Source organism: Phalacrocorax carbo, chromosome 1, assembly GCF_963921805.1.
Source record: "Phalacrocorax carbo chromosome 1, bPhaCar2.1, whole genome shotgun sequence".
NCBI lineage: Eukaryota > Metazoa > Chordata > Aves > Suliformes > Phalacrocoracidae > Phalacrocorax > Phalacrocorax carbo.
In genome coordinates, this window is record NC_087513.1 from 51,293,513 (window position 1) to 51,318,306 (window position 24,794).

Consider the following 24,794-nt stretch of genomic DNA (forward strand, 5'->3'; position numbering starts at 1 on the left):
GACATATATGGGGTAATGTCCATCCCCTCCTGCAACTCCCAGGGCACTAGCTACAAGCCAGTGCAGAGGACTCTATCTGCGCTGGCTGCTGGCAGGAGGGATGGGACAAGGAAACATGCGTGAAGCCACCGTCCTACCAGAGTGCCGGAGCGCCGAGAAGCCCTGTTCGTCCTCCCAGCCCCAGGCAGGCTCACTCTCATTAAGCACCACCTGGAAAGGAGGTGCTTCGTGGTGCCAGGTCACATCTGAGCTGTTAGGGAGAAAGGGAGATGGTTAGCCTTCCTCCTGGAGCTGGTGAAAAGCAGGGCCACTACCAACCTGTCCTCTGGGTGCAACGTGACTGCATGACTTGGTGGTGTTAAATGCAAGGGCCAATTTTGCAAAGTGAACAGGTTGAGTGTTGTCACAGTGGGTCATGAATCCATTTTGGGTTTAAAATGTGTTATAGGGATTTATATGCTATAAATATCCCCAATGTGGTAAAAAAAAAAGCAATATGTAAGATCTGAAGAGTGGGCTATTATTAAAATGTGCTGTCTTCTACAAGTCAGACCTGACTCTAAGTCCAGCGCAATCAATGCAAGCTGAGTTGCACCTGAACGATATTAACCCTTTGATTTCCTCTCACTCAGATCACCGCGAGGCTCACATTTTGTTCATGGAGAGGAAGCAATGGTGAAGGCTGTGGAGAATGCCCCATGCATTAACACCAGCACCGAGAGCCAATAATCCAACCTTGCCAGTGCCCTGCCCATGGTGTGCCAGGCACCCAGGTGAAATGCAGACTCAGCTCCCACTCCATTCCCAATTCCTGACCATACCAAACCCAAATATTTTATATCATGGATATTTTTCAGACTGTGTGCCATGCATAAATTGTGTTGGAGCAGTGCCTTCCCTGGGGTGCAGACTGCAGGGAGATTGCTGAGGCTGGGGGGGGTGGGTGGCCGGGACCCCCAACTCACCTGCTGCTGTGGCAGTCACCAGTGTGGGGGTCACAGCTGCGGGCGCAGTCGCAGGGGCGGCAGCCGTAGGCACCAAAGCCCCAATAGCCAGGGAGGCAGTGGTCGCAGCGGGGCCCCGCCACGCCAGGCTTGCAGGGGCAGTCGCCGGTGCTGGGGTCGCAGAAGGTGCGGGGGCCCAGAGGGAGCATGGCCGATCCCAGGGGGTGGCAGGAGCAGGCTGTGGGGGACACCATCAGGGAAGAGAGAGCGTCTGTGAATGCAAAAACTCTGCGGGACAAAGGCGCAGGAGATGCCTGCGAAACTGCTGCTCGGCCTGGGGACAATGATGTTTCTGGGATTTTTTTCCTTCTTGCCCATATAAATCTGTCCAGAATCTCCCTTTAGAAACTTTATGACTTCAACTTTTGTGAGGTATCTTAATTAGTCAACCTACCCTGGTTTCGTGTTATGTTTTGCCAAACAGGCCTTTATTACTTTCCTTATAGCATCTGGACTCTAGTCCAGCCAAGTACCCAGGGATGTGCCTGGCTCGCAGTGATGTTTAAGCAGCTGCGGGTGCTTTATTGCAAAAATGAATCAGAGCATAATTGCCTTCTAAAGTAATAACAACTGTCTTGCATCCAGGAGGTTAAAAAAACCCCTCAGAATGATCATTTTAATTAGTGGAGGCTGAGCAAAAAGTAGCCCTCTGTCTGATTTTCTTTTAAAGCATAATTTCAAAACATTAAAAAAAAAGAATGAGGACATCAATGGCTTAGAGATATGCTTTTGCATATACTCTGGGACAGGGGTTTGCAGAGTGCATGTCAGAAATGCCAGATGCTCTTCTTCCCTCCCCCACAGCCCCTTGCAGCAGAATGATGCACTGGAAGCGTACTGGGACACACTGGGAGAAATGGCCATTCTCACAAATCAGAAAGGCTGCCCTAAATTAGGTGGTGTGAAGTTTTCTTTGCCTAATTCTTAGGATTTTTCTTTCGCATAAATGTAATTTGTGTCTGTTGAAAGATTAGAGTCTTTTCTCCACCAAATATGTTAATCTTTTCAAAGATCAGAAATACAGTTATCAAAAGAGTGAGCCAAACCTCTGACCATTGGCCTGGCCAGCAGGCAACGTGGTGCCCTGCAGGACCAGCTACTGGGTGACCTGGGCCCTCCTGAGTTTGGTTCTCTGACCAGGATGTGTTATGGTCAGCCTTGAGCATTATGGCAAAAAATTTCCTGCCGAAAGACTTTTGTCTAAAACTCCATTTACATAAAAATTGGATTTCCTGAGAAAATTTCATTTGGAGGAAAAATTTGCTTCAAATTCTAATATGAATATTTTTATTTTACAACTGTGAAGGCAATAAAGCAAAAAAAGCCACTGCATGCACCACAACCTTTCTTTCTCTTAAAATACTTATTGCTGCACAGATATATTTAACTTTGCTCTGACAACATTTTTGTGGTTTCAGGGATTCAACATACCTGGAGTGTCGTTTCAAAATATTAACGGATAGATTAATATTGGCAGCTAACTTAGAGGTGACTACAATTCCAAAATCTTTGCCAAAGTAATCCCTAAATTTTCCCCACCCTCTCCATTCCCAAACAAATATAATTATATAAAATTAAAAGATTAGAAACCTCTCCACAAACTGCATAACTAGCTGCAGGCAGTGAACTCTGGTACCTTTAATAGCATAGTTTTCAACAGCGCTCACTGAGACTTGCATACCTTTCTCCTGAAGTCTGTGAAGTGTTTTACACCTGACACATGTAGCCAAATGCTCTCTTTTCCTACTGGATGTGGTGGGTATTTCTGGCATTCCTCAGCCCCTTCAGGGGAAATATCAAGCACTTAAAGCTCTTCTATTCTCCTGCAGTCAGTGAGCTAAACCCACTGCTCAGGCAGAGATTTGGTCCTGTTTTGGTCAGGTTTCAGCTGAGGTTTATACCCAACCCTATTGGGGTTGGAGTTTTTTATGTTTTAGACAATGCTTTCGCACAAGTTTTTTCATAATGGGAAATTTAATGGCAGTGGCAACACCACGGTGAGGCAAGAGTATTACATTTACAAAGGCTGTTAAGAAAAATAGAGCGGCAAGTTCACAGGCAATTAAAATAGCAATTAAAAATGAGAATGTAGTTGACTATACTTTTGAATAGAAGCTGCAAAGACATGTGTTGTAAAGGTTGGTCATTTCTACAAGGGCTGCACACCCACCTCCATGGACCCCATCCTTCCTGGCTGCTCCCCTATAAGCTACCAAGAGGCCAACCTGCTTTCCACTGGTGGCCGGCAAATGGAAGTTTTCTGATCTTGCATCTTAGGCGGATGTCCAAGATGACACTAAGTGGCATTAATCTGGATGCTTTGGGTGGTAAATTTACAACATTTGTGATGTGCTGCAGTGGGAATGTGCTGAGACATCAAGTGCAGACCATCACTACACACCAAGCACAGAAATAAGACTAGAGCTCAAATGTGAGCACGTTGTACCAACTTAGAAAGAAATGCATGAAAATAGGACCAAGTGCTTCCATACTATGGCAATGACAGGAAGAAAGGGACTGCAGGACTGATTATACAACACCTGGCAGTTGCAGCTACTGCTCCCTCATGGGCTGCTGCACCTTGTGTTGGTTTTAGACCTTGTTTTCCTCCTTCCACCCAATCTGCACCTCACTGTACACAAGTAGTTGGAGACCCACCTCCAGGAAGATGAGCGGAACAGCCGAGCAGCAGATAAAGCAGCTACAGACAGTGTTGGATGGCATTTCATGGCAGATGCACAGGCACAGAGCATGAGACGCTCAGTGCAAGGCTTCAGGACAGTATCTATATCATGTGCCATGGCCACCCCACCAGGGAGGGAGGCTGGGGGTTTACACAGCCAAGGGAGCTCCAGTGAAAGAAGGGCTGGCTGGGCACCACTAGCCTGGGGCCAAAAGAAACCTTCCACAAGCTTGATCTTTTTGCTTTCTTTTTGATTTGTAAGCTGCATCGTTAAAACGCCAATTTACCACCCTGTACTACACTGCTATATTTTGTATGTGACTTCCATACATGTATGAATTAACAGCCACATGTCCCAGCGTTGCGTGTGCTGATTGGGATCAAAACCCAGTGAGCGGGACCCCAGTGGAGCTGGATTTCTCTGCCCTGGATTGGCGATACTTTTGTGGTTTCTTCAGCTGCCAGCTAATCTTTGGAAATGACAAATATTTACCCTCAAAAACCTACAGTTGAAAAGCAAAAATAAACTCAGCAATTATAAAACCCAATTTATTGTCTGCAATTATACTGTAGCTGCGGCTTAAAAATTCATGAGGGATGTAAAGAAAAGGGCCGATAGGTATGGCGAGGGGAAAGAGTCATCAGATTGCTCTTTTAAGTGGCAGAACATCTCGTTTTATCGGGTACACACCTACTGCTGAGCAAATATTAGATACACTCTTTGCCTACAAGAATCTTTAAAGTATCCTTAAAGATTATGGCTTAACAACTCCTTTATTTACTTTGACCTTGGTATTTTAAAATTTTCAATGCTATCCCATGGTTGAGCAATAATGGTGCCTTCAGCCAGAAGCAAGCAGGCAACACCGTGGCCTTCTTGGGAAGAATAACAGGGTACCACGTACGTCCCTTGTTATTGCAGACCATGGCATGGTCCTTGGAAATGTGCCAGGCATAGGCTGTAATTGGTCTTATATAATTTAATTTAACAGTCATTAGTCATTTGCTATGGCCCTGCAAGCTGCTGGGCTCCCCCATGAGACGCCAGGTCCCCATGTGCAGGGAGCTGCCCTGGCAGCAGGAGACCAGAAGGGAAAGGGTAAAGGGGTCTTAGGGAGGAGAGCATTTGTGAGGGTTTGAAAAGCCCAGAGAGAAATAATCTGTGTGCTTGTGTCAATAGGGTCTCTGAAAGGAAAGCATTCAGATAATCCCTACATTTTTGTGGAAGCCAGTTTATGCTGGGGAACATTGTCTCCCTGAGATACTTGAGTACTTTATGCTCTGTAATTCATAAATACCGAAAAAAAAAAAAAAGAGCAACAGAGTAGATGTACCTAATGCAGAAGGTAAATAAATGTAGACTTTTTCTGCACTGTACTCAAGGCTATCTTACAGTTCTTGTCAAATATGTTACCTTTCACCTTTAAATACCAGAGTTCATGAATACATAGTGACCCATAAAGAGGCTAGATTGTTGCATTGAAGAGTATCGGAAACAAATTTATAGTCTTTATGTCAGGCACACTTTTCTGCGGGGGGGTGTGGTTGGGGGGTGGGATATGGGGTGGGGGGGAAAGTGGAATGCCACAGGCCAGTGATTTAGAGATGAATGCCGAAAGCTGAGAGGACCGAGCATCGGCATTTGTGTCTGCCATTACATCAACAAAAATACCCATTAATCATCTCATCGCCACAGCTTCCTCCTGCCCAGAAGGGCTGGTAGAAACTTTTTAATCAAGTCTCCTGGGATTTGGCTAACATATAGCTAATGATGTGATGTAATGCCTGACTTCATTAGTGCTGATCTAACTTGCACACAGGCACATGCACACTGTTGGCAGCCTTCCCTTTGGGTTGTGGCCGTTTTGCAGTGATACATCCTGAGACTTCTGTTTCCATCTGGTTTTGCAAAGAAAACCAGGAAAACCCTACAATAGGTCCCCTGTGAAACTCCATCTCCTTGATGGGCTGCATGAGACATCGCAGGAGACGGCAGCCACTCCTACCACCTCCAAGGTGAAGGGCATTATTTTTACGTGTCCAGAAGACCACACTCAAATCAGTGCCAAAGCCTGACTTGGCTTCAATGGCCTCAGAAAAGTGTGCGCTTTCTGTGACGAGAACGGGCACGTAAAGAGCATCAGGAATTACAATCCCAGTGAAGGTAGCACAGCTGCAGTAAAAGCACATTTTGGAGCTTCAGGGTCCCATAGAGAATTTATTTCAGTCCTTCATCCTGCGTTATCTAGCAGGAGTCAACTAATCCAGTTGGTTTTTTTCTTAATCAGCACGGATCAATCCATGAGAATTAGGAAAAAAGCCTCAAGCCCCTGCTTTGGCTCTAAGTGCAAGATTTAAACCTGTGTTTTTGCTAATGAGACTCTAAAACAAAAGTTAATTGAATAAGTTCTGGCAATAATTATGGAGGGAAAGCATGTGATGTTTAAGACGACAAGACTTGGGACTTCAATGTACACAAGTAGGTAAAGAACTTTTAAAAGTTATTAAATTCATGGTCTAAAAAGCCAAATTTGTGTACATACTACAGCAGTGAAATAATTATTTACACAAGTAATGGAGCACTGTGGTCAATTCTGTTTTTGTAAAAGGAATCAGGGCTGTAACACAGGCGGTTCAGCTGTTACTGCTCCTCCTTGCAACGAGTGAAAGGGGAAGAGGAGGACTTCTGCGACAGGACGGTGGGGCCACAGGGAGTCTCATGAGGATGATGCGCAGCGAGGGAGAGGGACAAAAGTGGACAATCCCCACCGGACCCTCCAGACAAAAGTGAAACTGCACACACCCTCCCAGCCCACAGTGCAGCTCCCCACCCCAGAAGGGTTTCTCTTCCTTTAAATGCAGGCACTTCTCCTTTGGAGGTGGGAGATGAGCTCAGTCTCCCCTCAAATGACACAAGCAGGGTCTCAGTCAGATCTTTTTCTGCTTCCCATGAAGGTTCTCATCCAGATTTGGGTCAGTGAGGAGAAATATTGTGAAGGCAGTGGGTGGCTGTAGGTACAGAGCAGAGGGCATGCCTGTGCCCTATATTTAGCTGACTAGTGTAATGTGCTTAGTGCAGTTTGGGGATCCGGAGTCCCCCACGGTGAGTCACCATCCTCACAGTGGTCCCTGGGGAGTATGGCTTTTGGATCACTGCTTTTGCTTGGGAAATATTTAATTTCACATATGTCTAAGTCATTGCCTTTGGCCTGGCCTCCTCAGTGTCACGCCTTCTGGAATATCACTTAACTTATGTTCCTGTCTTTCCCTTCAGACCCACCTGCTGCTGCTGTGAACATGTGCTGGTGGGCGATGCTATTTATCAGCTGTACCCCTGTTGGCTGAGGCACCCCTCTTCTGGGGTTGTGACAATCACCAAACAAGGAGAACATGCAAACAAGATGCAGCTTTTGCTCTCCAAAAATAGCAGGAGAAAGTCCCTGAATCATCTCTCTTCCCCTGTGCCCAAGCTACTGGGATCCTTGGGATAGATTTATCAACAGCACCTGCAGGCTTTCGCCCTGCAAAATGCACCATTGCTTTTTGCAAACAGCATCAGTAATGGAATTGAAAGAAATCCCTGACCCTCACTGAAGCAAGAAGATTGCTCCAAGGAGGAACAGGAAGATCTCACCTTTCCTTTGACACCCTCCCACTTAACAGAAGCATTTTTACTAGTAAAAGGTCACTGACTTACGTTTGCAGGCATCCGGGGCAGAGAAGGGCTTCCTGAGGTTCCGGTAGAAGCCCGGCTTGCAGCGCTGGCAGTGCTGCCCTTCTGTGTTGTGCTGACAGTTGTCGCAGACACCACCGCTGCGATTTCCCGACGCCAGCCACGCATCCATGTCAAAATGACAAGTGTCAGCATGCCCATTACACTTGCATGCTGAGACAAAGCCAAAGGGAACAGAAAGTCTCATTAAGGTCATGAAAGATATTGATATATAGAAAAGAGACACAAAACCCCAAAACGCATTTTGGAATGGGAGACTTGACCTATGAAGCCATTATTCATGCAAGTGCATGAAGTATCATCACATTTTCATCCGCACTTCTCAGCCTTTAGAGGAGACATTTAGGAAAATAATACTTTCTTTAAGTCTTATTTCTGGTACAAGGGCAGCAACATGGTCAGGCTGCTGCAGGGAGACCTCCCACATTCACTGGTCCTGCTGGGGCTGAATCCTTCCCTCCTTGTTTTAGAAATCAGCAGTGCTCCATACAGTATCTGCCATGCAGGATGCTCCTGCAGGTGATGGAGTGAAAAGGCAGGTGGAGGGGAAGTGTGTGAGAGAGGGTGAACATCTCTCTTTCCCTGTGCTGGCAGTGGAGGAAGTCTGGATGCCCACATGCCTGAAGTCAGGGGCTAAGTGAGGTCTGTTCCAACCCCTGCATATCAAATACTGCTGGTGGAAATAGGGGCTCACTGTGACTCCCTTGGGGAACACCCACACTGCAGCAAGGTGTGACCACAGCCCACATCGGCAGGCTGATACTAGCTTAAGTGTTGATAGCATGGTAGTCACAGCAGGATGGTGCTTAGCATGCCTTCAAACCTTCCCAGCATGGTGTGGTTAATTCTCAGCGCCCTGCTGGCTAAGCTGCTGCTGTTATGGAAGCAGATCACCTCGTGACCTCTGCGGTCCCCTGCAGCCTGCACTCATCCCAGGCATCTCTCCCAGGCACCACAGAAGCAGTCCTCGAACGTCCCCACAACCTGCAGCTCCTCCTGCCCCCAGTGTCCGGGAGGTGAGCAGAGACCACGTCCAGCAGCAGAAGGCCATACCTCCCGCAAACATTTATCAGCAGTGCCCATGGAGGGGTCAATGCTGGCAGCCCTGGCAGGCCGCAGTCTGCCTGCAACTGAAGACCTCATCTCAAGGCGATGGATGCACTTGAGTCCCACAGAAAGGCTACACCACCAGATACCATGGTCTCATGAGGATTTCCAAGCGAGGAGCTTTGCGAACAGGGCCGTCCCCACCATACAAACATGTGGTGGGCACTGGGCAGGAGCGTGGCATTGGCTCCACACTTGCTGAGCAAACACCTGCCCATCGCCCCAGTATCCACCGCCTCTTGGAAACAAAGGAGAAAAGTGCGCAAAGAGGAAATATTTTGCTCCAGCACAGGCTCTGGAGATGCTGTTTCCAGCTGGTTACTTACACTGACACTCTCTGGGGGCTCCAGTTTTGCCATCAGCAGCCTGCCAAGGCTGGTCATTGTAGAGTGGGGCACAGTGCTGGCAGTGGGAGCCTGCTGTGTTGTGCTTGCACATGCATTTCCCATGGACCTAGTAGGGGAAAGAGATCAAGGATCACCCACAGAAAAACCCAAAGTGTCTCTGGGGCACGAGCAATGCCCAGGTAGAGGAGATACCGCACCAGCTAGATGCTATTATATAGACTAGAAAGAGGGCTAGCAATATGTCTGTCTTGGTATCTTCAACCAGACAAATATTCTGCAGTTACATTTTCGATTAGATTACTATTTGCAGAGCTGCATGTTATAGTACTGTATAATCACACCTTTTTTTTTGAGAGCTAAAAGGATCTTTAGCAGAGAGTTTCCAACTGCAGCATGAATGGGGCAGGAGTGTTGATCTGCTTGAGGCTAGGAAGGCTGTGCAGAGGGATCTGGACAGGCTGGATTGATAGGCTGAGGTCAACTATATGAGCTTTAACAAGGCCAAGCGCTGGGTCTTGCACTTTGGTCACAACAACACCACGCAACGCTACAGGCTTGGGGAAGAATGGCTGGAAAGCTGCCTGGCGGAGAAGGACCTGGGCGTGTTGGTTGACAGCCGGCTGAACATGAGCCAGCAGTGTGCCCAGGTGGCCAAGAAGGCCAACAGCATCCTGGCTTGTATCAGGAATAGTGTGGCCAGCAGGAGTAGGGAAGTGATCGTGCCCCTGTACTGGGCCCTGGTGAGGCCACACCTCAAATACTGTGTTCAGTTTTGGGCCCCTCACTGCAAGGACATTGAGTTTCTGGAGCATGTCCAGAGAAGGGCAATGAAGCTGGTGAAGGGTCTGGAGAGCAAGTCTTGTGACAAGAGGTTGTGGAACTGGGGTTGTTTAGCCTGGAGAAGAGGAGGCTGAGGGGAGACCTTATTGCTCTCTACAACTACCTGAAAGGGCATTGTAGTGAGGTGGGTGTCGGTCTCTTCTCTCAAATTATTAGCAATAGAACGAGATGAAATGGCCTCAAGCTGCATCAGGGGAGGCTTAGATTGGATATTAGGAAAAATTTCTTTACTGAAAGAGTGGTCATGCATCGGAACAGGCTGCCCAGAAAGCTGGTGGAGTCACCACCTGTGTAGATGTGGCACTTCAGGGCATGGTTTAGGAGGCATGGTGGTGTTGGGTTGGCGGTTGGACTTGATGATCCTAGACCTCTTTTCCAACCTTAATAATTATATGATTCTATGATTCTATGAATTTCCAGGAGAGATTAAAAAAAAACCAAGATCCAAAGCATCCTTGGGACACACTGTAAAACCTTTCTCTTTTTCTCCCTCCCAAACACAAATACACCTTTGCAGTACTGCTGGAATAGCACTCACAAACTCAGCACTCAGCTCTGTGTGCCCAGCCATCAACAACATCAAAAAGTATGAGAAAAAAAGAAATTCAACCCCCCAAAGCATAGATATCTACTCATCTCAGGCAGTGTTTTTACCCCACAGAGGAAGAACCAGGGACAGCACAAAGACTGTGAGTGTCTATACTTGGATATCTTCATGACAGATAGGTAATTTAACAGCTAGACAGCCTAAAGTAGGGGTGTAATTAGAGATGAAAAGCCAGCGTAGCACGCTGGGTGCCAGCTGCCCTGTCAGCCACTGGCATTACTCATGCTGTTGGCAAACGCAAAGAAAACAGGATGTAGCCAGAGGGCAAGAGCAGCCCAGCATCCCCTAGAGACAATGAAATCAAGTTCTGAAGCAGCATGGCTCTGCCGGCAAGGCTGACGGCCCTGCCTTCTGCTGTGGAGCGTGGCAGGCTACCATAGCTATTTCTGTGGCTGTCTGTGCTTGCAACTTTACTCTGCTTGAAGTTTTGCTTTTAAATACAGCTTTACTAACAGCATTTCAGCAGCAAGTCTCTCCAGATGTCTGATACCTGGGCAGGCTCAAGGCACGATCAATGTCCTGCATTTGTTGAAACATGAGCTGAGCAGAGCCTCACCACCCTGGTGCCCCTTCCTTCACCAGTGGTAGAGAAAGGAAGGCAATAAACTGAGCACGGTTCAGCTTCTCCTGCTGCTCAGTAACGAACCGGAGACCTCAGCCTGCCCTGCCAGCATCGCCCCGTGCTCATGCCACAGGTAGGTCATAAAACCAGCACAGTTGGGCACCAGCCCACTGACTGCTTTCGGCATTGGGAGCAACACAGGGTGGTCGGGGGGCTCAGAGCTGGGGCATGGCTTTAACAGCTACTGGAAAATGCTGCCTTCCACTCTGTTTAACTTGTGCTTTTACAAGTGTGCTGTTCCTAACTGTATGACTTGTTGCCGAGACCTGCCATGCAAAAGGTTCCTGTGAAAAACCTGAACAGTAAACAAAACAGAAGAGGACCTTGAACATGTTGTAAACAGCTCCTGCTTGTTACATAGGTGCACACACATGCACCACACACACTCCTGGCTAATGATGACTTTCTGATTTATTTATTTTTAATGAATAGATTTCAGCTGCTGTCTTACAGGAGTCAGATGTAACCGGGACAGATAAAACTTCAAAACTGACCTTGAAAGTCCTTAAAAGATTTTTCAGCAGCAATGCAAAATCTTTCAAAAACTTTTCAAGTGATTCTTTCCTGCCTTATTAAAATGTCTGGATCATCAAAGCAGAAATAAGCAAAGTACAGTACAGCAACTGGACTGTGTAAGCAATGGACAGATACAGACAGAGTCCCACAGAATGTGCAAACCTCTAAGCTAAAGCACAAATAGTAAGATAACATCACTTTCTGTGCTATTTTGGCCTCATTGCAGATATCAGTTGGTGTCTGGCTTATCATACTGATATATGCTTAAATGTGTGCTAATGTTTGAGAAGAATGAGAAGCAAATATAGAAAAGAAAAAATAAATTTGCAGAGGGAGTATTTAGCTCTCAAAGTGTGCCTTGTGTTTTCATATTTTCATTTTTGCTACCACCTACAAAATGTTCTTCAAACTCTAAGATGCCTCACTTTCCTAAATCAACACTCTGCAATAAAATTTCTTTCTCTCTTCTACATTTTTTAGGCAAAGTCTACATACAAACCAATGTTACAGAGTCACTTTACACACTAGAAGAATCCACACACATGGAAACAGAAATTCGTTAAACTTCGTAGTTGTGTCGTCATCTTTTGGTGGTTTTGGTGGAGCTCTAACTCTTTGATACCATATTGCCATTTCCCGTAAGCCCTTTGGCCATCGAATGGTTATTGCTAAAGAGGCTGCAGCAGCCTGAATCACATTTGTGGCCAGAGAAACCCTTTGGCTTGTTCCTCACCAGACTGTCCCAGTTGTTAGGGTAGAGGGATCCACCAGACCCAGGATGTGGGTGATCAGGAGGGGAAGGTGACCTGAGGCAGCCAGAGAGTGCCACGGTCAAAACCAGGTGGTCCCTTGGTGCTTTGGCGATCACGGAGCCAAAGTAAGAAGGATGTGGGAGAAGAATTGCAAACAGGGGTTTGTCTTAGACATGGGGACTCTTGGGATTACTGCAGCGATGTGCGCTCCTCCTGCCTGTGCCCATAGCCTTCATCCTCACCCCTCAAATTCAGCTCCCCCCTTGCCAAAGCCACACAAAGAATCAGTGGGGACTTAATCAATCAGCCAGCAGCTGCCCAACATTAATAATATATGGCTCTGGAACTTAGCAGCACCTAAGAAACCCTCAAAGGATTAAGCATCTTAAGACACCAGCAGAGAGCAAGGCAAAACTCCCTGCTGAGGAGCATTCACAGTCCCAAGGCATAAGAGCCTACATTTTCTGAAAGCCCAAGTACTGTATAATAGAGCATGCCGTGTTGCCAGAATAGCAGGAGGTGCACGAAAATAAACCAGAAGAGGATGGGTATCCCAAGGCTGTGACGTGCAGCTGTTAATTTGGCATGCAGAACTAATAAGTAAACTACTGAATAGCTGTTGGCCAAACTTCTTAATCTGTATGTGACCTCTAAAGGAAGAGTTTTGTAAAACTCAAAAAACAATATTGAATCAAGCAAATCAAGCCAGTTGTTGTTTACAGAGCCCCTGAGGTAGAGCGGGGCATAATGTTCCTTGTATTGATTGCTTGTAAATGTACAATGCATCCAGGAGGGAAAGAAACGAGTGGTCTGGCTGAAAAGATTAAACAATAACTGAATAGTGTGATCCTGACTTCTGCATGATGGCAAGTGCAAGGCCAGCACAGAGGCCTGTAGTTGCAGGCTCCCCAGCCGACTCGGCAGGGCTGGAAACCTGCTCCTGGGGCCAGTGCTGAGCACCCAGTGGGTGCTGCCACAGCTTGGGTCAGGAGGAGCCACGCATTCCCAGTCTTTATTGCAAGGGTGCTGCTTTGCATTCTCCTTTCCTCCAGGGGTTATTACAACCACTTGCGTTAGTATCTTCATCAGACGCTCCCTTCCAAGTCCAGATCCAGCTGTGGATCCTGCACCTCCTCTGCAGGAGATGCTCAGCTCAGCGTGGGCAGGGATGGACATTCAGTGGCCTAGCCTACCATGTGCTCTTTGCAAAACCATGTGCCCCTGCTTGCCATGGGGCAAGGGACTCATAATCTTGGCGGGAATCGTGTCTGGGTGCCCATGGGGGCACAGGATGTGATGGCCTGGTTGGTCCTGCTTCTGCATCAGATGCAGCTGCTCAGGCTCTGGTCTTTGGGAGCAAGCTTTGGAAAAGACAGCTGCGTTCCCGACTCCTGTGGTGCCGAGCCTTTACTGTGCCGCTACTCAAACAGGCTGGACCCCGAGAAAACCCTGCCTCTGTGAGGTGCCCCCTCATCCCACGGTGGCCTTGACCCCTCTCAGCCAGAAAAGGGTGCAGACCTGTTAATGAACAAGCTAAACAGCTAAATGGCCCATCTCAACTGAGCGAGGCAAGGGAAACGGGCTTTTTTATAAGTTGTTTCTCAGTGCAACTGTTTAGTTAATACCTTTTATTCCCTATTCCTTTTTTCCAGAAATTTAATGAAAGTTGGACCTAAGTGCTTCAGAAAACTTGCCTCAGGCTCATGTATTAATTATTTTTCAATAGCATTCTAATGATTACCCCCCAAAACAGTTCTGCTTCAAACATCTCTCCATCCTAATTTTATCCCATTCAAGAAAATATCTTTTTCTTCTACATAATTCCAACATGGCAGAAAAGATTTTCATGTGTCGGAAACAACAAAAGAAGGTGAATATTAGCAAGCCCGTTCTTGCAGCCCTCAGGCAGACAGGTATTTTTTTTTAGTTATAAAGAAATACCGTGACAGCTGAAAATAAGAGGACAGAAGGACAAGAAGGAGCGGTAACAGAAGGAAAGGAGAAGTGGCGGCAGGTGAAAAACAGCCAACAGACTGTCTACACCAGGTGAAATTAATGCACATAAGAGCCATAGGAGGGCCAGATGCAAGACTGTGATGCCCTGTAAATTCCCTGTTGTGCTGGGAAGCATCTGGGAGCCGTGGCTGAGAAACCAGCCTGGCAGCTCTGCTGGAACCCAAAGTAGAGCAGCGAAATGATGTACCCAGCCTCGGGGATTTCTCTGCCACCTCAGCACCTTTCTGAAGGCAGAATGTAAGCCCTACACGCCGACAAGGGAAAGAGACATTTTTTCCTCCCTTTTTATTCATCTCAATTTACATTTAACTGTAAGGCGTACTCACTTGGGTCATTCTGGAGCATTGCTAAGTACACAAACACAATTCCCAGTACGTCTCACTGCTTTAAGCATTCACACGGCTCTTGACTCATTTAAGCAGCAAAAGCCTTCTCATGCCATTTTTCATTTTGTCATGGGGTTTTTACATCCCAGTTCACTTTCACACTGTTTCCCTTCTTAGCTCGACAGCCCCGTCGCAACGTCAGTCATTAGAGGGCACAATGCAAACAGTGTTACAAAAGTTGACTGCTGTAAGATAAACGAGCGACTGATTTCTCTATAAAAAGACAGTTGCTAGGGCATGCTTCCTTCCAGAGTCTTTTGTTGCTGAATTATAACCTTCCAGCACTTCCTTTCAGATTGCAAATACATGGGTTTTTTTTCTTTAGTCAAATTTTATAAAATACTTTCGCCCCTATTTATCATGTTCCAAAATGTTGGGCAGTGACAAAGAAATGCTGTGTCGAGAGAAAAATGCTTTCAGTCACCTGTTATGAATTGATTTATATTGCAAGAACTACCCACTATATAGAGTCCAACACAAACACACACTAAAAGAAAATCAATGTTGTAAAGACCTGATGGTCTAAATAGGCTGAATAGCTGGGAGGGGCAACTGCTTTTAATAGAGTTTATTTCTTGGAACTGCTAAAATTGTATTTTCTTTTTTTTTATTATTTTCATGGAAAATGGGCTTGATATCAGTCTAAAGGAAAATCACAGCATTCACATCGAGCCTTTAACGATAGCTTTTTAAACTGTGTTGTGCTTGAGCCACTGTGCCAATTTTAGAACCGCTGCTTACTGGCTGCTGTCAGCACACGGGGAGGTATTCTTTCCCAAAGCACCAGACAACCAAATTTATGCATGAGAAAATTCTCATATCCTATCTCGTTCTTGTGAAAGAATACAAAGCTTGTTGTCCAGGGTGTGGGGGCTGTCTGGTAGGTTTTTTTAAATTCTGTGTACAATGGGCTTCTGTCAGTGCTGCTGAAGAAGACCTTCAGCATCTTTTGATGTCAGTAGCATGATAACAATTTATAACAGCCACTGGGTTGGCCATGTGGGAAGGGGGAGGAATATTCATGCTGCCCGACTATACAGAAGTGCCTTAGCATGGTAACTCAGTCTACCCAGGATCCCAACCATATTGTATCCCTCCACCCCTTCATAACTGTGGAAGGAGCCTGGGGAGATCAGCTGGCTAACTTGGGTACATCAGACACATGCCTAAAATTAGGTGAGGTATATGTGGGGTTTGGTGCCTAATTGTCAGGCAGCTGCCAGAAATCAAGTTCAGATGCATTCACTGATCAGGTTTCTGAACTGGTTTGTCTGTTCAGCCTAGAAAATAAAGCCCAGTTCCTGGAAAAGTCCTTGACACACTGATGCAGCACCTTGGACTACTAAAGAAGCATATAAGCATAATTGTAGCAGTACCATTTCGGTATGGCAGCAGCACTATGACAAACTGCTTTGGGCACATGTCTTCTTCTGCATCCCTAAGTTTTAGTTTCCCACTTCCTTTCTTCAGAGCAAAGACAGCTGCTGTATCATGTTATTAAAGCTGTCATTGAGGGAAAAAGAGAACAAGAGGATGAACAAAACCAGACCGCTTCATCTGCTTTCACTCAGTTCAGTGCGGGTGAAAGATGTGTAACTAGGGCTGCACTAGTGGGAGTGCAGGAGAGGAAAGGAAGGACAGAGCGGGAAACATTAGATATTTCAAAATGTTGGATTATCAATGAGATAATGAAGTTGTCAGTTGATAATAGGATCTCATCTCATAGAGGTACAAGCAGGAAGCCCCAGCAAGGACACAGCCCTCTAAGGCTGATAACTCAGGCCAACTGTGAAAACCACTTAGCTGTTGCAGGATTCTGCAGTCAGGGAGGGTCAAGGAGTCTCTGAGATAGATGAACTCCTGCCCTCACCTTGAGACAGAGCTGCGCAGGCCAGGTGAGGTATCTCTGGGTTTGCTTTCCCCACTTCAGAGTCCTATATTGCAAGATCCTACTTATATCCAGGCTTGTCTCCTCTTTCACGACCCTTGCCACAGTTGCAAGCAGGCCATGGGAATGCTTTAGCTGGTAAGGGGCCAAGCATGCACTGCAATGGCTCCATGCACAGAGGTACTGGCAAGGGGTGAGAAGCTCCTGTGCCACAGATCAGCCAAAAAAAGTCTTCTCACAGCCACTGAAGGTCAGGAGGGATCTCCTGTGTCTGTGAATCCATCTCTCTATTCGCATGGGTGTTTTGCCATGTAATGCAGCTCACAAACTGATCCAACTGCTTTGCATAGATGATATGAGGTGCGTTTGTCCATGCACATTTTTTCCTGGGCATGCATTGGGCTGCTGTTGATGAGGTTTGGGTAGTGATGCTTTGCATAAATTTGGGAGGAGAGGGGAAGAGAAGAAAGTGTATCTGTATCACCCTGACAGCTGTCTGTTGTATGCAAGTGTATAACAAGTAACAGTCAGGATTATAGTACTTACGAGAAGCAGCCCTTGCTGTTGCTGGAAGGCAGCCAGGTGCTCTCCATAGGCTGCCCGTGCAGCTCGTGGAGAAGTACACTCCCCTGGAGCAGGAGACCCACCTGTATACTCAGAATTCCCCCACAGGTTGACATGGCATTTCTGATGCTAAAAAGAACCTAGTGCTTCCCTAAATAAATTCCTCTCTCCTTTAGGAGAAAGGCTGGGTGAGGGAAATGACCTGTAAGCTTTGCTCTGTGGTACCCACATGGTGACCTCCGCGGTGAGGAGCATCACGGAGAATTTTGCAGCTGAACAGCAGTGAAAGCACAGAAACAAATCTCTTCTCTTACCAGGTCTTGGCTATTGCTCTTTGCTGTTGGGGCTACTGTGAAATAATTTTTTTCTTACAGTGAATGTTTGGACTCTGTAAAGTCCACTTTTGCTCTAATCTGACTCAGAGGTTATCCCACCCCAGTGAAGAAGCTAGAGCTGCTTCTGCTGGGGTGGAAGGAGCCCCTCACTGTCCAAAAGCCACCCTGTTTGCATCTCACTCCCATGCCCTGAGGATGTCCCGTGTCAGTATTATCTCATGGCCAAGTTGGACTTCTAGCTTTCCTTCAGCCACTCCCAGCACAGAAGGGCCCAGCTGTCAAGAAAAAAATGCATCCCGTGGTAGGAATCCCGTGGCAGTGAGCTGGGCCAATGTCCTAAGCTGAGTGGAGCATCCTGGCCCCCGCACCAAACCTGCCTGGACAGCACCCATGCATCCCCACGTGGCTTTGTCAGATCCTCTCTGACTGATGGCTGAAATGCTTCTGGTCACTTTGCGAGATCTGTCTGAGACCTGGCAGCTATGCCCGGTGCTGCCAGGACACCCCGGCTTACTGCCCAGAGCAGCCCAAGAGAAAAACAAATATATCACATCCAGTTCTTCCACTGGCCCAGCAGGGACTGAATCTAAGCCCGCAGTTAGCATTTTGCCTGTGGGCTAAGACCAAGTAGGGGTTAAGAAAACTTGTGTATAATTATTTTTAAAAGTTTGGGGTTTTTTTAGGGGATCTTAAACTTGCTTAAATTTTGATGCTAATGCTCTAACTTAGGGGATATTCCTCAGGAGTGATCTGGTCTAAACAAATATAAAAACAGAGTCAGATTTTATAATCATATTGTGAAATGGTAATGTGCTTCCCAGCTTTCATGTCCTCGGTTTTACAGAGAAGGTTCTGCTAAAACCCCATGTAGATACTGTTACATAAAGACAAGATTGAAGTCCCCGTCTCACACTTGAATGACTGACCGTAATTCTTCAGAATTATCTTTTCTGTGACTTTTTCAGGTGAAACATACAAAAATGCTCCCTCTCTGAAATCCTACTTTCTTTTCAGAAGTTTTTCTTACCTCTCCCAGCTAAGCAGCCACAGACCCCACAATATTTCATCCCTTTTCTGTTAATTCACACACGTGTCTTGCTATCATCTTGGAAAAAATCCTCTTCCCCTCCTGAAGCAATGCACTGGCAACCCCCTGTCTGGTATGCACAAGTTGGGTGACACTGGAGCCCCCAAATTGCAGCAGCCTTTGGGGATTGTGCCAGGCAGAGGCCTGGCACAGACTGGGCTCAGCCCAAGCTGCCCCAGTCCTATGATGGAAAAGGTGGTATTGGGAGAGGAAACATCTTACCACTCCCTGACCCTCCTTACAAACCACGGGGCTATGTCACCCCCACACTGGCACATCCCTTCTGGGACATGTGGAATAAGCTGTAAGGCACCGTAAAATGAATCAGCCTCACTGCAGAAACGTCACCTTTGGGACTCCTGCCACATACATATTTATAATAGGAGTTGAATTTCCAGTCCCCTGGGGGCCAGCGCAGGGGCTTGTTTCTATTTCTTGCTTTGGTTTTCAGTGCAATTTTGGCACCTGACTCCTTCCCACAGCACCGCCTGTTACCTGCGTGCTACAGTTCCCATAGGCTATAGCTGTACCGGAAACGTATTTGGCTGCAGGCTCTGCTACAACTCTCAGTGGTGCTCCGGGACACGCTCCTGTGCAATTGTATCCCACCAAAATAATCCTGAGCAGACAGCTCCTTTCAAAGACTTTCGCTCAGGGAACATCTGTGGAAAGCAGAGCAGTGCTACTTGAAACAGCCTTATCAATCATAAAGCTGTACGCTTTCAAATTGGTGTATTTTAGGATGTTGCAAGACTAGCTCTATTAGAAGGAAAACATGCTGTCTGCTTCACGTCTGAGACCATAATTTAGGTGAAATGAGAGTTCCCTGAAGAGCTGGACAGATGCCAGACCTCCTTACCTCGAGTAACTGCCTGATGATTTTTTAATGATCTTTTCCTTTCTAACGTTATTCAGCCAATATGCTTGACTGCCCTGGATTTCCCTACTGCTGCTCCGCCAGCAAAGCCAGGACTTTCAGAGCCAGCCAAGACAGGCAGAAAGGACAAGATGTGTTGGGGGCAGCGAGCCCAGGGTGTCCCAGGGCTGGCACGGTGCAGGCATGCCATGCCTCAGGCATCCAACACATTGGCTGCTGCTGTGCCCATCACCTTGCCAATGAGTTAGTGGCTCTTGCTTCCCTGTGATGTGGGAGGACTGGGGTTTAGGTCTTGGTCAGTCCCAAGGGATTTGAGCTCAGACCTCTTGTGATGGGAGTCCCCTCAAAACTGGAGCACAGGGTTTTTATCCAGAGAAGGGTATTGCAAAGTGCAATGGAAAGCCTGGGAGTGAGAGGGGAACCCCCAGCTCTTCTGCCTCTCATTTCAGGAGCCAACCCAGTATTTGAGGATCCTCCAGAAGCAATGGCAATCAGAAGATCCCTAGGACATTCAGGGAAGCTCTCCTGCTTCTCTGTCATCAAGATGACCTGTGTTTATTATCTTTTAGATATTCTGTTATTGAGAGTTAGCATTTGGGGGAAGAAGGGAGTCAGCAATTTTAATTTATTTGAAGGATCAACCTGAAATAAATAAACTTAAATTACTGTGGAGAACCCCTGAATGACCTGATGAGTGAGTGATGAGTGACCTGGTGGACCCAGCACCTCAGCCTCAGACCACCTCCCCTGTAAACACTGCTTTTGCTCACTGTGCTTGGAATTCAGGGCATCACACATCAAATACCATATACTTGGACCTATACCACACTCTACACCATTCCCTACTATTTTTAAAACTCTGCTCTCCTGCAGTGCAGACATTGCTGGGCGTGTGTACATACCACATGGAAAACACCGGCTGCCTTGATGGGCTTGAATCCGGTGACGGGGACGCAGTGGTCAGCGTGGCCGTTGCAGAAGCAGCTGCCCTTCACAATGAAGTCATAGATGGCGTAGTGCAGGGGTGCTGGGGGCTGCAGGGTCCAGGGAGCCGGCCCTGCCGGGAGGCAGGGGCAGCCCTGCCGCTCCAGCAGCCGCACCCGCAGATTGGTAATCTTCAGCTGCGCCTGGGCTTCCGCGCTGTACGGGTCCTCCATGGCATAAGGCGGTGACAGGGCTCGGTATATCACCTGGGCAGAGAAACATAGCATGGGAAGCAGAAAGGAGGATGTCAGCCAGCCCTGTGGTGGGCTGGGGTGTGGGATGGCAGGGGGAACATTCCCTGGGAGCATGCACCAGGCTTTTGTGATGCTCTTCCCCCTTCGCAAGCGGCGGAAGCAGCAAATCCACCTCCACCCCGGTGTGCGCAAAGTGACCCCCTGTGACCCACTATGTCCCTTTCCACATGATGTCCAGACCCTATGGGTGTCAAGTGACATTTCATCATTAACTTAAAGGAGAGGTCAGTGCCGATGGTGCACGGTGTGGCCCAGCGCAGGGACCGGCAGTCCTGCATATGATGCTAGGTGGGAGACTCTTCATTAACCTTCCCTCCCCCAGAATCGGCAGGTTTTTTAACAAATAAAGATCAGATTTCCAAATATTTGGCTCTTATGAGTCCCAGGCTGCTTCCTAGTGGAAAAGTGATTAGGTGTGGCAATTAGTAACAGCAAGCTGATAGTCGAGAAAACCAAGATAAGAAAGAAAAAAAAGTGGGGGGCCTCTAAAGTTTAAACAAATACTTATCAGTCAGTCATTGTTTTAACTTGGGTCTGATTGAATAGGTAAATATTGTCGCAAGCTGAAAATTGAGAGCACTAGATTAAAAAAATTAGCACTAACTCATCTTCTTGAAGAGGTTTATTTTAAACTTGTTGGTCAAGGTGCCATATAGCATATATCTCACATAGCTGCTATTGGCATAAAACGACACATTTACAACACATGTATTAGTTACTGGTACATTAACTTATAGTGACACTTTCTAAAGAGTTAAATAGCTCTTCACTGAGTAGCTGCCGAAGGCCTGATGAACTACAATATTTGTAAATGTCAGTTCCATCAGTCGCTCGTCAAGCGTTTGAGGGTGTGACGCAGCCTAACAGCTTGATGCGCTGCTCCCAGCAGCCGTTTAAAACCTCCTCAACTGCCCCGCTGCCCTGCTGATACCACCCATGGCACGTGAAACAGCAGCCAGCCTCCTTTGGACAGCAAGGAGGTGTGCAGCAGTGAAGGGTGACCATAGTTTCTTGCCAGGAGGTGCTGCAGGGCGCCTGGAGACAGGCAGTGGGCAAGCCTGCTGGCACCGCTTACAGGGATCACAGCTTCCTCTCCCTAAATCCAGTCCTACCAAAGGATGCGGCTAATACGCTTCAGCTGATGAAGGCTTCTCTTTTGTTTCACCAGGATTCGTGTATGCTTGAAATAATGATGCCGGTGCTGCCAGCTCGCCAGCCTGCGGGCTTTGCCTGCTGACTGCTGCCTCTGCCAGCCCCACCACTGCTGGCACCGCTCCTGGCCGGGACCTGGATTTTCTCCAGAGCTGCCAGGATCCAGCCACAGCAAGCTTTGTCCTGGCCTGGAAGGAGATTTAGAGCTCATTTTAGAGCTGAATGGCAGCAGTGTGCTTTTGCGCATCCCATTGGCTTGGTAAGCATGGTCGCCACCAGCATGCCAGTGACAGCGGGGCCTGGGCGTGCTGGTGCCAGACACCGTGCGCTGGCAAGCACGTCACAGCTGCAGCCCTGTGCTGCCATCCTGCAGATGCTCCCTCCCAAAGGTATTCCAGCATCTTCTGCCGGAAAGACATTGATAAGGGAGAAGGTTAACCGGGAGAGGTGGTCAGAGGGCAAGGCTGGTAAGCGGTACGCCCCTCGTGTGGAAGTGTTGAGTCTGATGAGGGATATTAATAAATAGTAACGTATTTCAAAAGGGCTTTTTTTTCGTCTCTTTCAGGGACATACTAAGTTTTTTCTGCTTTCCTAAGAAAAAATATCAAGCAGATACGAACAGAAACCCAAGTGAACCCAACTCTCAGGCCCTGCACCTCTCCCCAAGTCTTGTTATTTACCCAAATTTAAATCAATGTCATTCTGATCACATTTACTCATTAATGGCTTTGTGAACACAAGACGCTTTCAGATATGAAAAGAAAATTCCTTGGGAAACATCCAAACTGGTGACATTGATTTCCTTTTGGTGGAGATGATAGAAAATGCTGCACCGAGAATTTTCAGTAAAAACTAGCAGTTCGGGTTCCTTGTGATTACATAAATTGCATCTCAGAGAATTCTTTGTTGGTCCTGAGTCAGATGAAAGCAACAAAGGAAATACATAAAAGGGAAAAATTTGTGCTAGAACCAGCTGCAGACTTTCTTCTCATAATCTTCAGTTTTTCTTGTTTATCTGCCCCTGTTTAATGCACGTGACTGATGCTTGTAGCTCTACTAAAGACAATGCAGCCAGGAAATCAATAACCCTGAGTGGCTTTGTGCTGAAAGAGTTACGTCTTGCCTGGGTGGAATTCAGGAGGAGTTATGCTGCTGATTTCAATGGGGCCAGTATTCCTGCTCAGGCCCTAAAATGTTACAAACATTTCTTTTTATGGCTACTTGAAAACAGTGATGCTAAACATGAACCCTATCTGTAATTCCCAGGGGCTGCAGGCTCTCAGCCACTCCCGCTGGCCGCCCCGTATTGCTCTGGCTGTGCCCAGCAGCCCCGGCACCAGCTTCAGAGCCTTGCTGCACCCTGCAGCACTGCAATGTAACAGGGTGAGCCTGGTCTCAGTGCTGCCAACACAGTAAACTCCCTCATCCCTCTGTCCCAGACGCTAGTAGCTCTGTTTTAATAAAATACAAACCAGTCATTATAACATGTAGGATGCCATACAAACAGCAGTTCTCCGCTCTGCCCCGGCCAATTGAGCTGTAGTCCCCAGAGGCTGCATAAGGTCAAGGACGCTTTTCCCAGCAAGATCTCCCTGTTCAGTTGTTAACCTCGCTGATTTATCCCAGCCTATCTTGGGAGTCAGCCTGTCGCTGGGGCCACACCACCCTCATACAACTGCTATGGGTCTGCACCCCTGTGCTGCCCAGCACATCAGCCCCACGTACACACACGGGCCGGTAACAGCCTTCCTGTGTTTACCTCTCTCGGACCTTTCTCTGCAATTGCCCCACTGATAGGACCAGCCCTGGTCTGCAGCATCACATCTGTGAACGAACCATGGTTTGCACAGCAAACCTGACTGGGTTTTCACACCTCCAGTTCTGCCGCAATCCTTGGCCACTGCAGTCAGAGTCCTCCTCAGCCAAAATATTGTTTAGTTTTAATGGTGCAGGGGAAGCACGTACGCAGGATTTGAGAAGAACACGCTGCCAACATGCATGTGTATCTGACAATGGGGTTTTGCAAGCCTATCATCTCCCTGTTGCCACTGGGCAGGACTTCCTCTGATCGACTCTGTTGGGCCAGCACTCCCCAGCCGCCCTGAGACACTCGTGGTGATGTGCCCAATCCACAGCTGACGTTTTCTCTTCCCAACAGCTCCCTGCAGCCCTTTGGGTTTATCTTGCTAAAAACACAGAGAAAACATGCGCGCCTGGCTCAAACCACAGGGACAGAAACTCTCCCCAGCATCTCTGCCGCTGCAGTCGTGGTCCTGGCACGTGTCATGACAGCTTTTTAGCTGTTGGGGCACCCCTCTGCCAGACGTGACAGGGGGACAGCAGTTCCCTACTGTCCCCCCAGAGAAGTTACTGCCTGCAAAGCCATCAAGTCCATTACTCTTCCCATCTCAAAAGCATTGAAGGAAGTCAAGGCCGAAGGTCCTGCCAAAGACAGCTCTGTTGCAATTACATAAGGGGGATAAACAGGTCAGTGAGGTACAGAAGAACAACCTTTTTGATAAATGACGCCATTCCTGTTTTCACAGAGCAAGGCCTCTGCCACGAGAAAGCTCCACCATGCACAGGGGAATGCACCTACCCCCCTTTGGAGAGGAGCAATGGCAACAAAATCTGGCCATTTGCCTGCAACGAGTCTCACCAGAAAGCACTCCACAGTAACCAGACCTCTGGCTTTCCCACTGAAGTCTCTCTGCATGCGGGGTCTTACTGACAATATGTCAAAGCCCAGCATTACAATGTTGGGTAGGCAGTGTGACTTCTCCCAGTAGTCAGCACTGCATATGATAACAAAGGGTGGAAGGCCTGGATCTTTGAATCAGCAGCTCTATAGTGCATGCACTAATCCAAATTTTCTATTTTGTAGAACAAGTAGGAAGTAATAAATTGAAAACCCATGGAACTCTATGCTAGACATGCCATAACATATCCTATCAGAAAGATATTTTCATTCCCAGTGTTGCTAGCTCACTATAAATCTTAGGGTGCTTGGGATTCTTCTTGAACATAATCCCAGGAACGG

General features: G+C 47.4%; 1 protein-coding gene across 2 annotated transcripts in view; it reads right to left on the reverse strand.

Moving 5' to 3' along the window:
- The window catches only part of NTN4 (netrin 4), a 50,997-nt gene that overhangs the window by 8,286 nt on the left and 17,917 nt on the right, over positions 1–24,794 (reverse strand). For both annotated transcript variants that reach the window (XM_064451167.1, XM_064451178.1), the window contains exons 3-7: positions 20,267–20,554; positions 8,854–8,980; positions 7,385–7,573; positions 966–1,182; positions 138–250 (exon numbers count right to left, since the gene is read on the reverse strand). In XM_064451167.1, the coding sequence (XP_064307237.1) occupies positions 138–250; positions 966–1,182; positions 7,385–7,573; positions 8,854–8,980; positions 20,267–20,554 (934 nt within the window). The remainder of the gene's footprint in view (positions 1–137; positions 251–965; positions 1,183–7,384; positions 7,574–8,853; positions 8,981–20,266; positions 20,555–24,794) is intronic.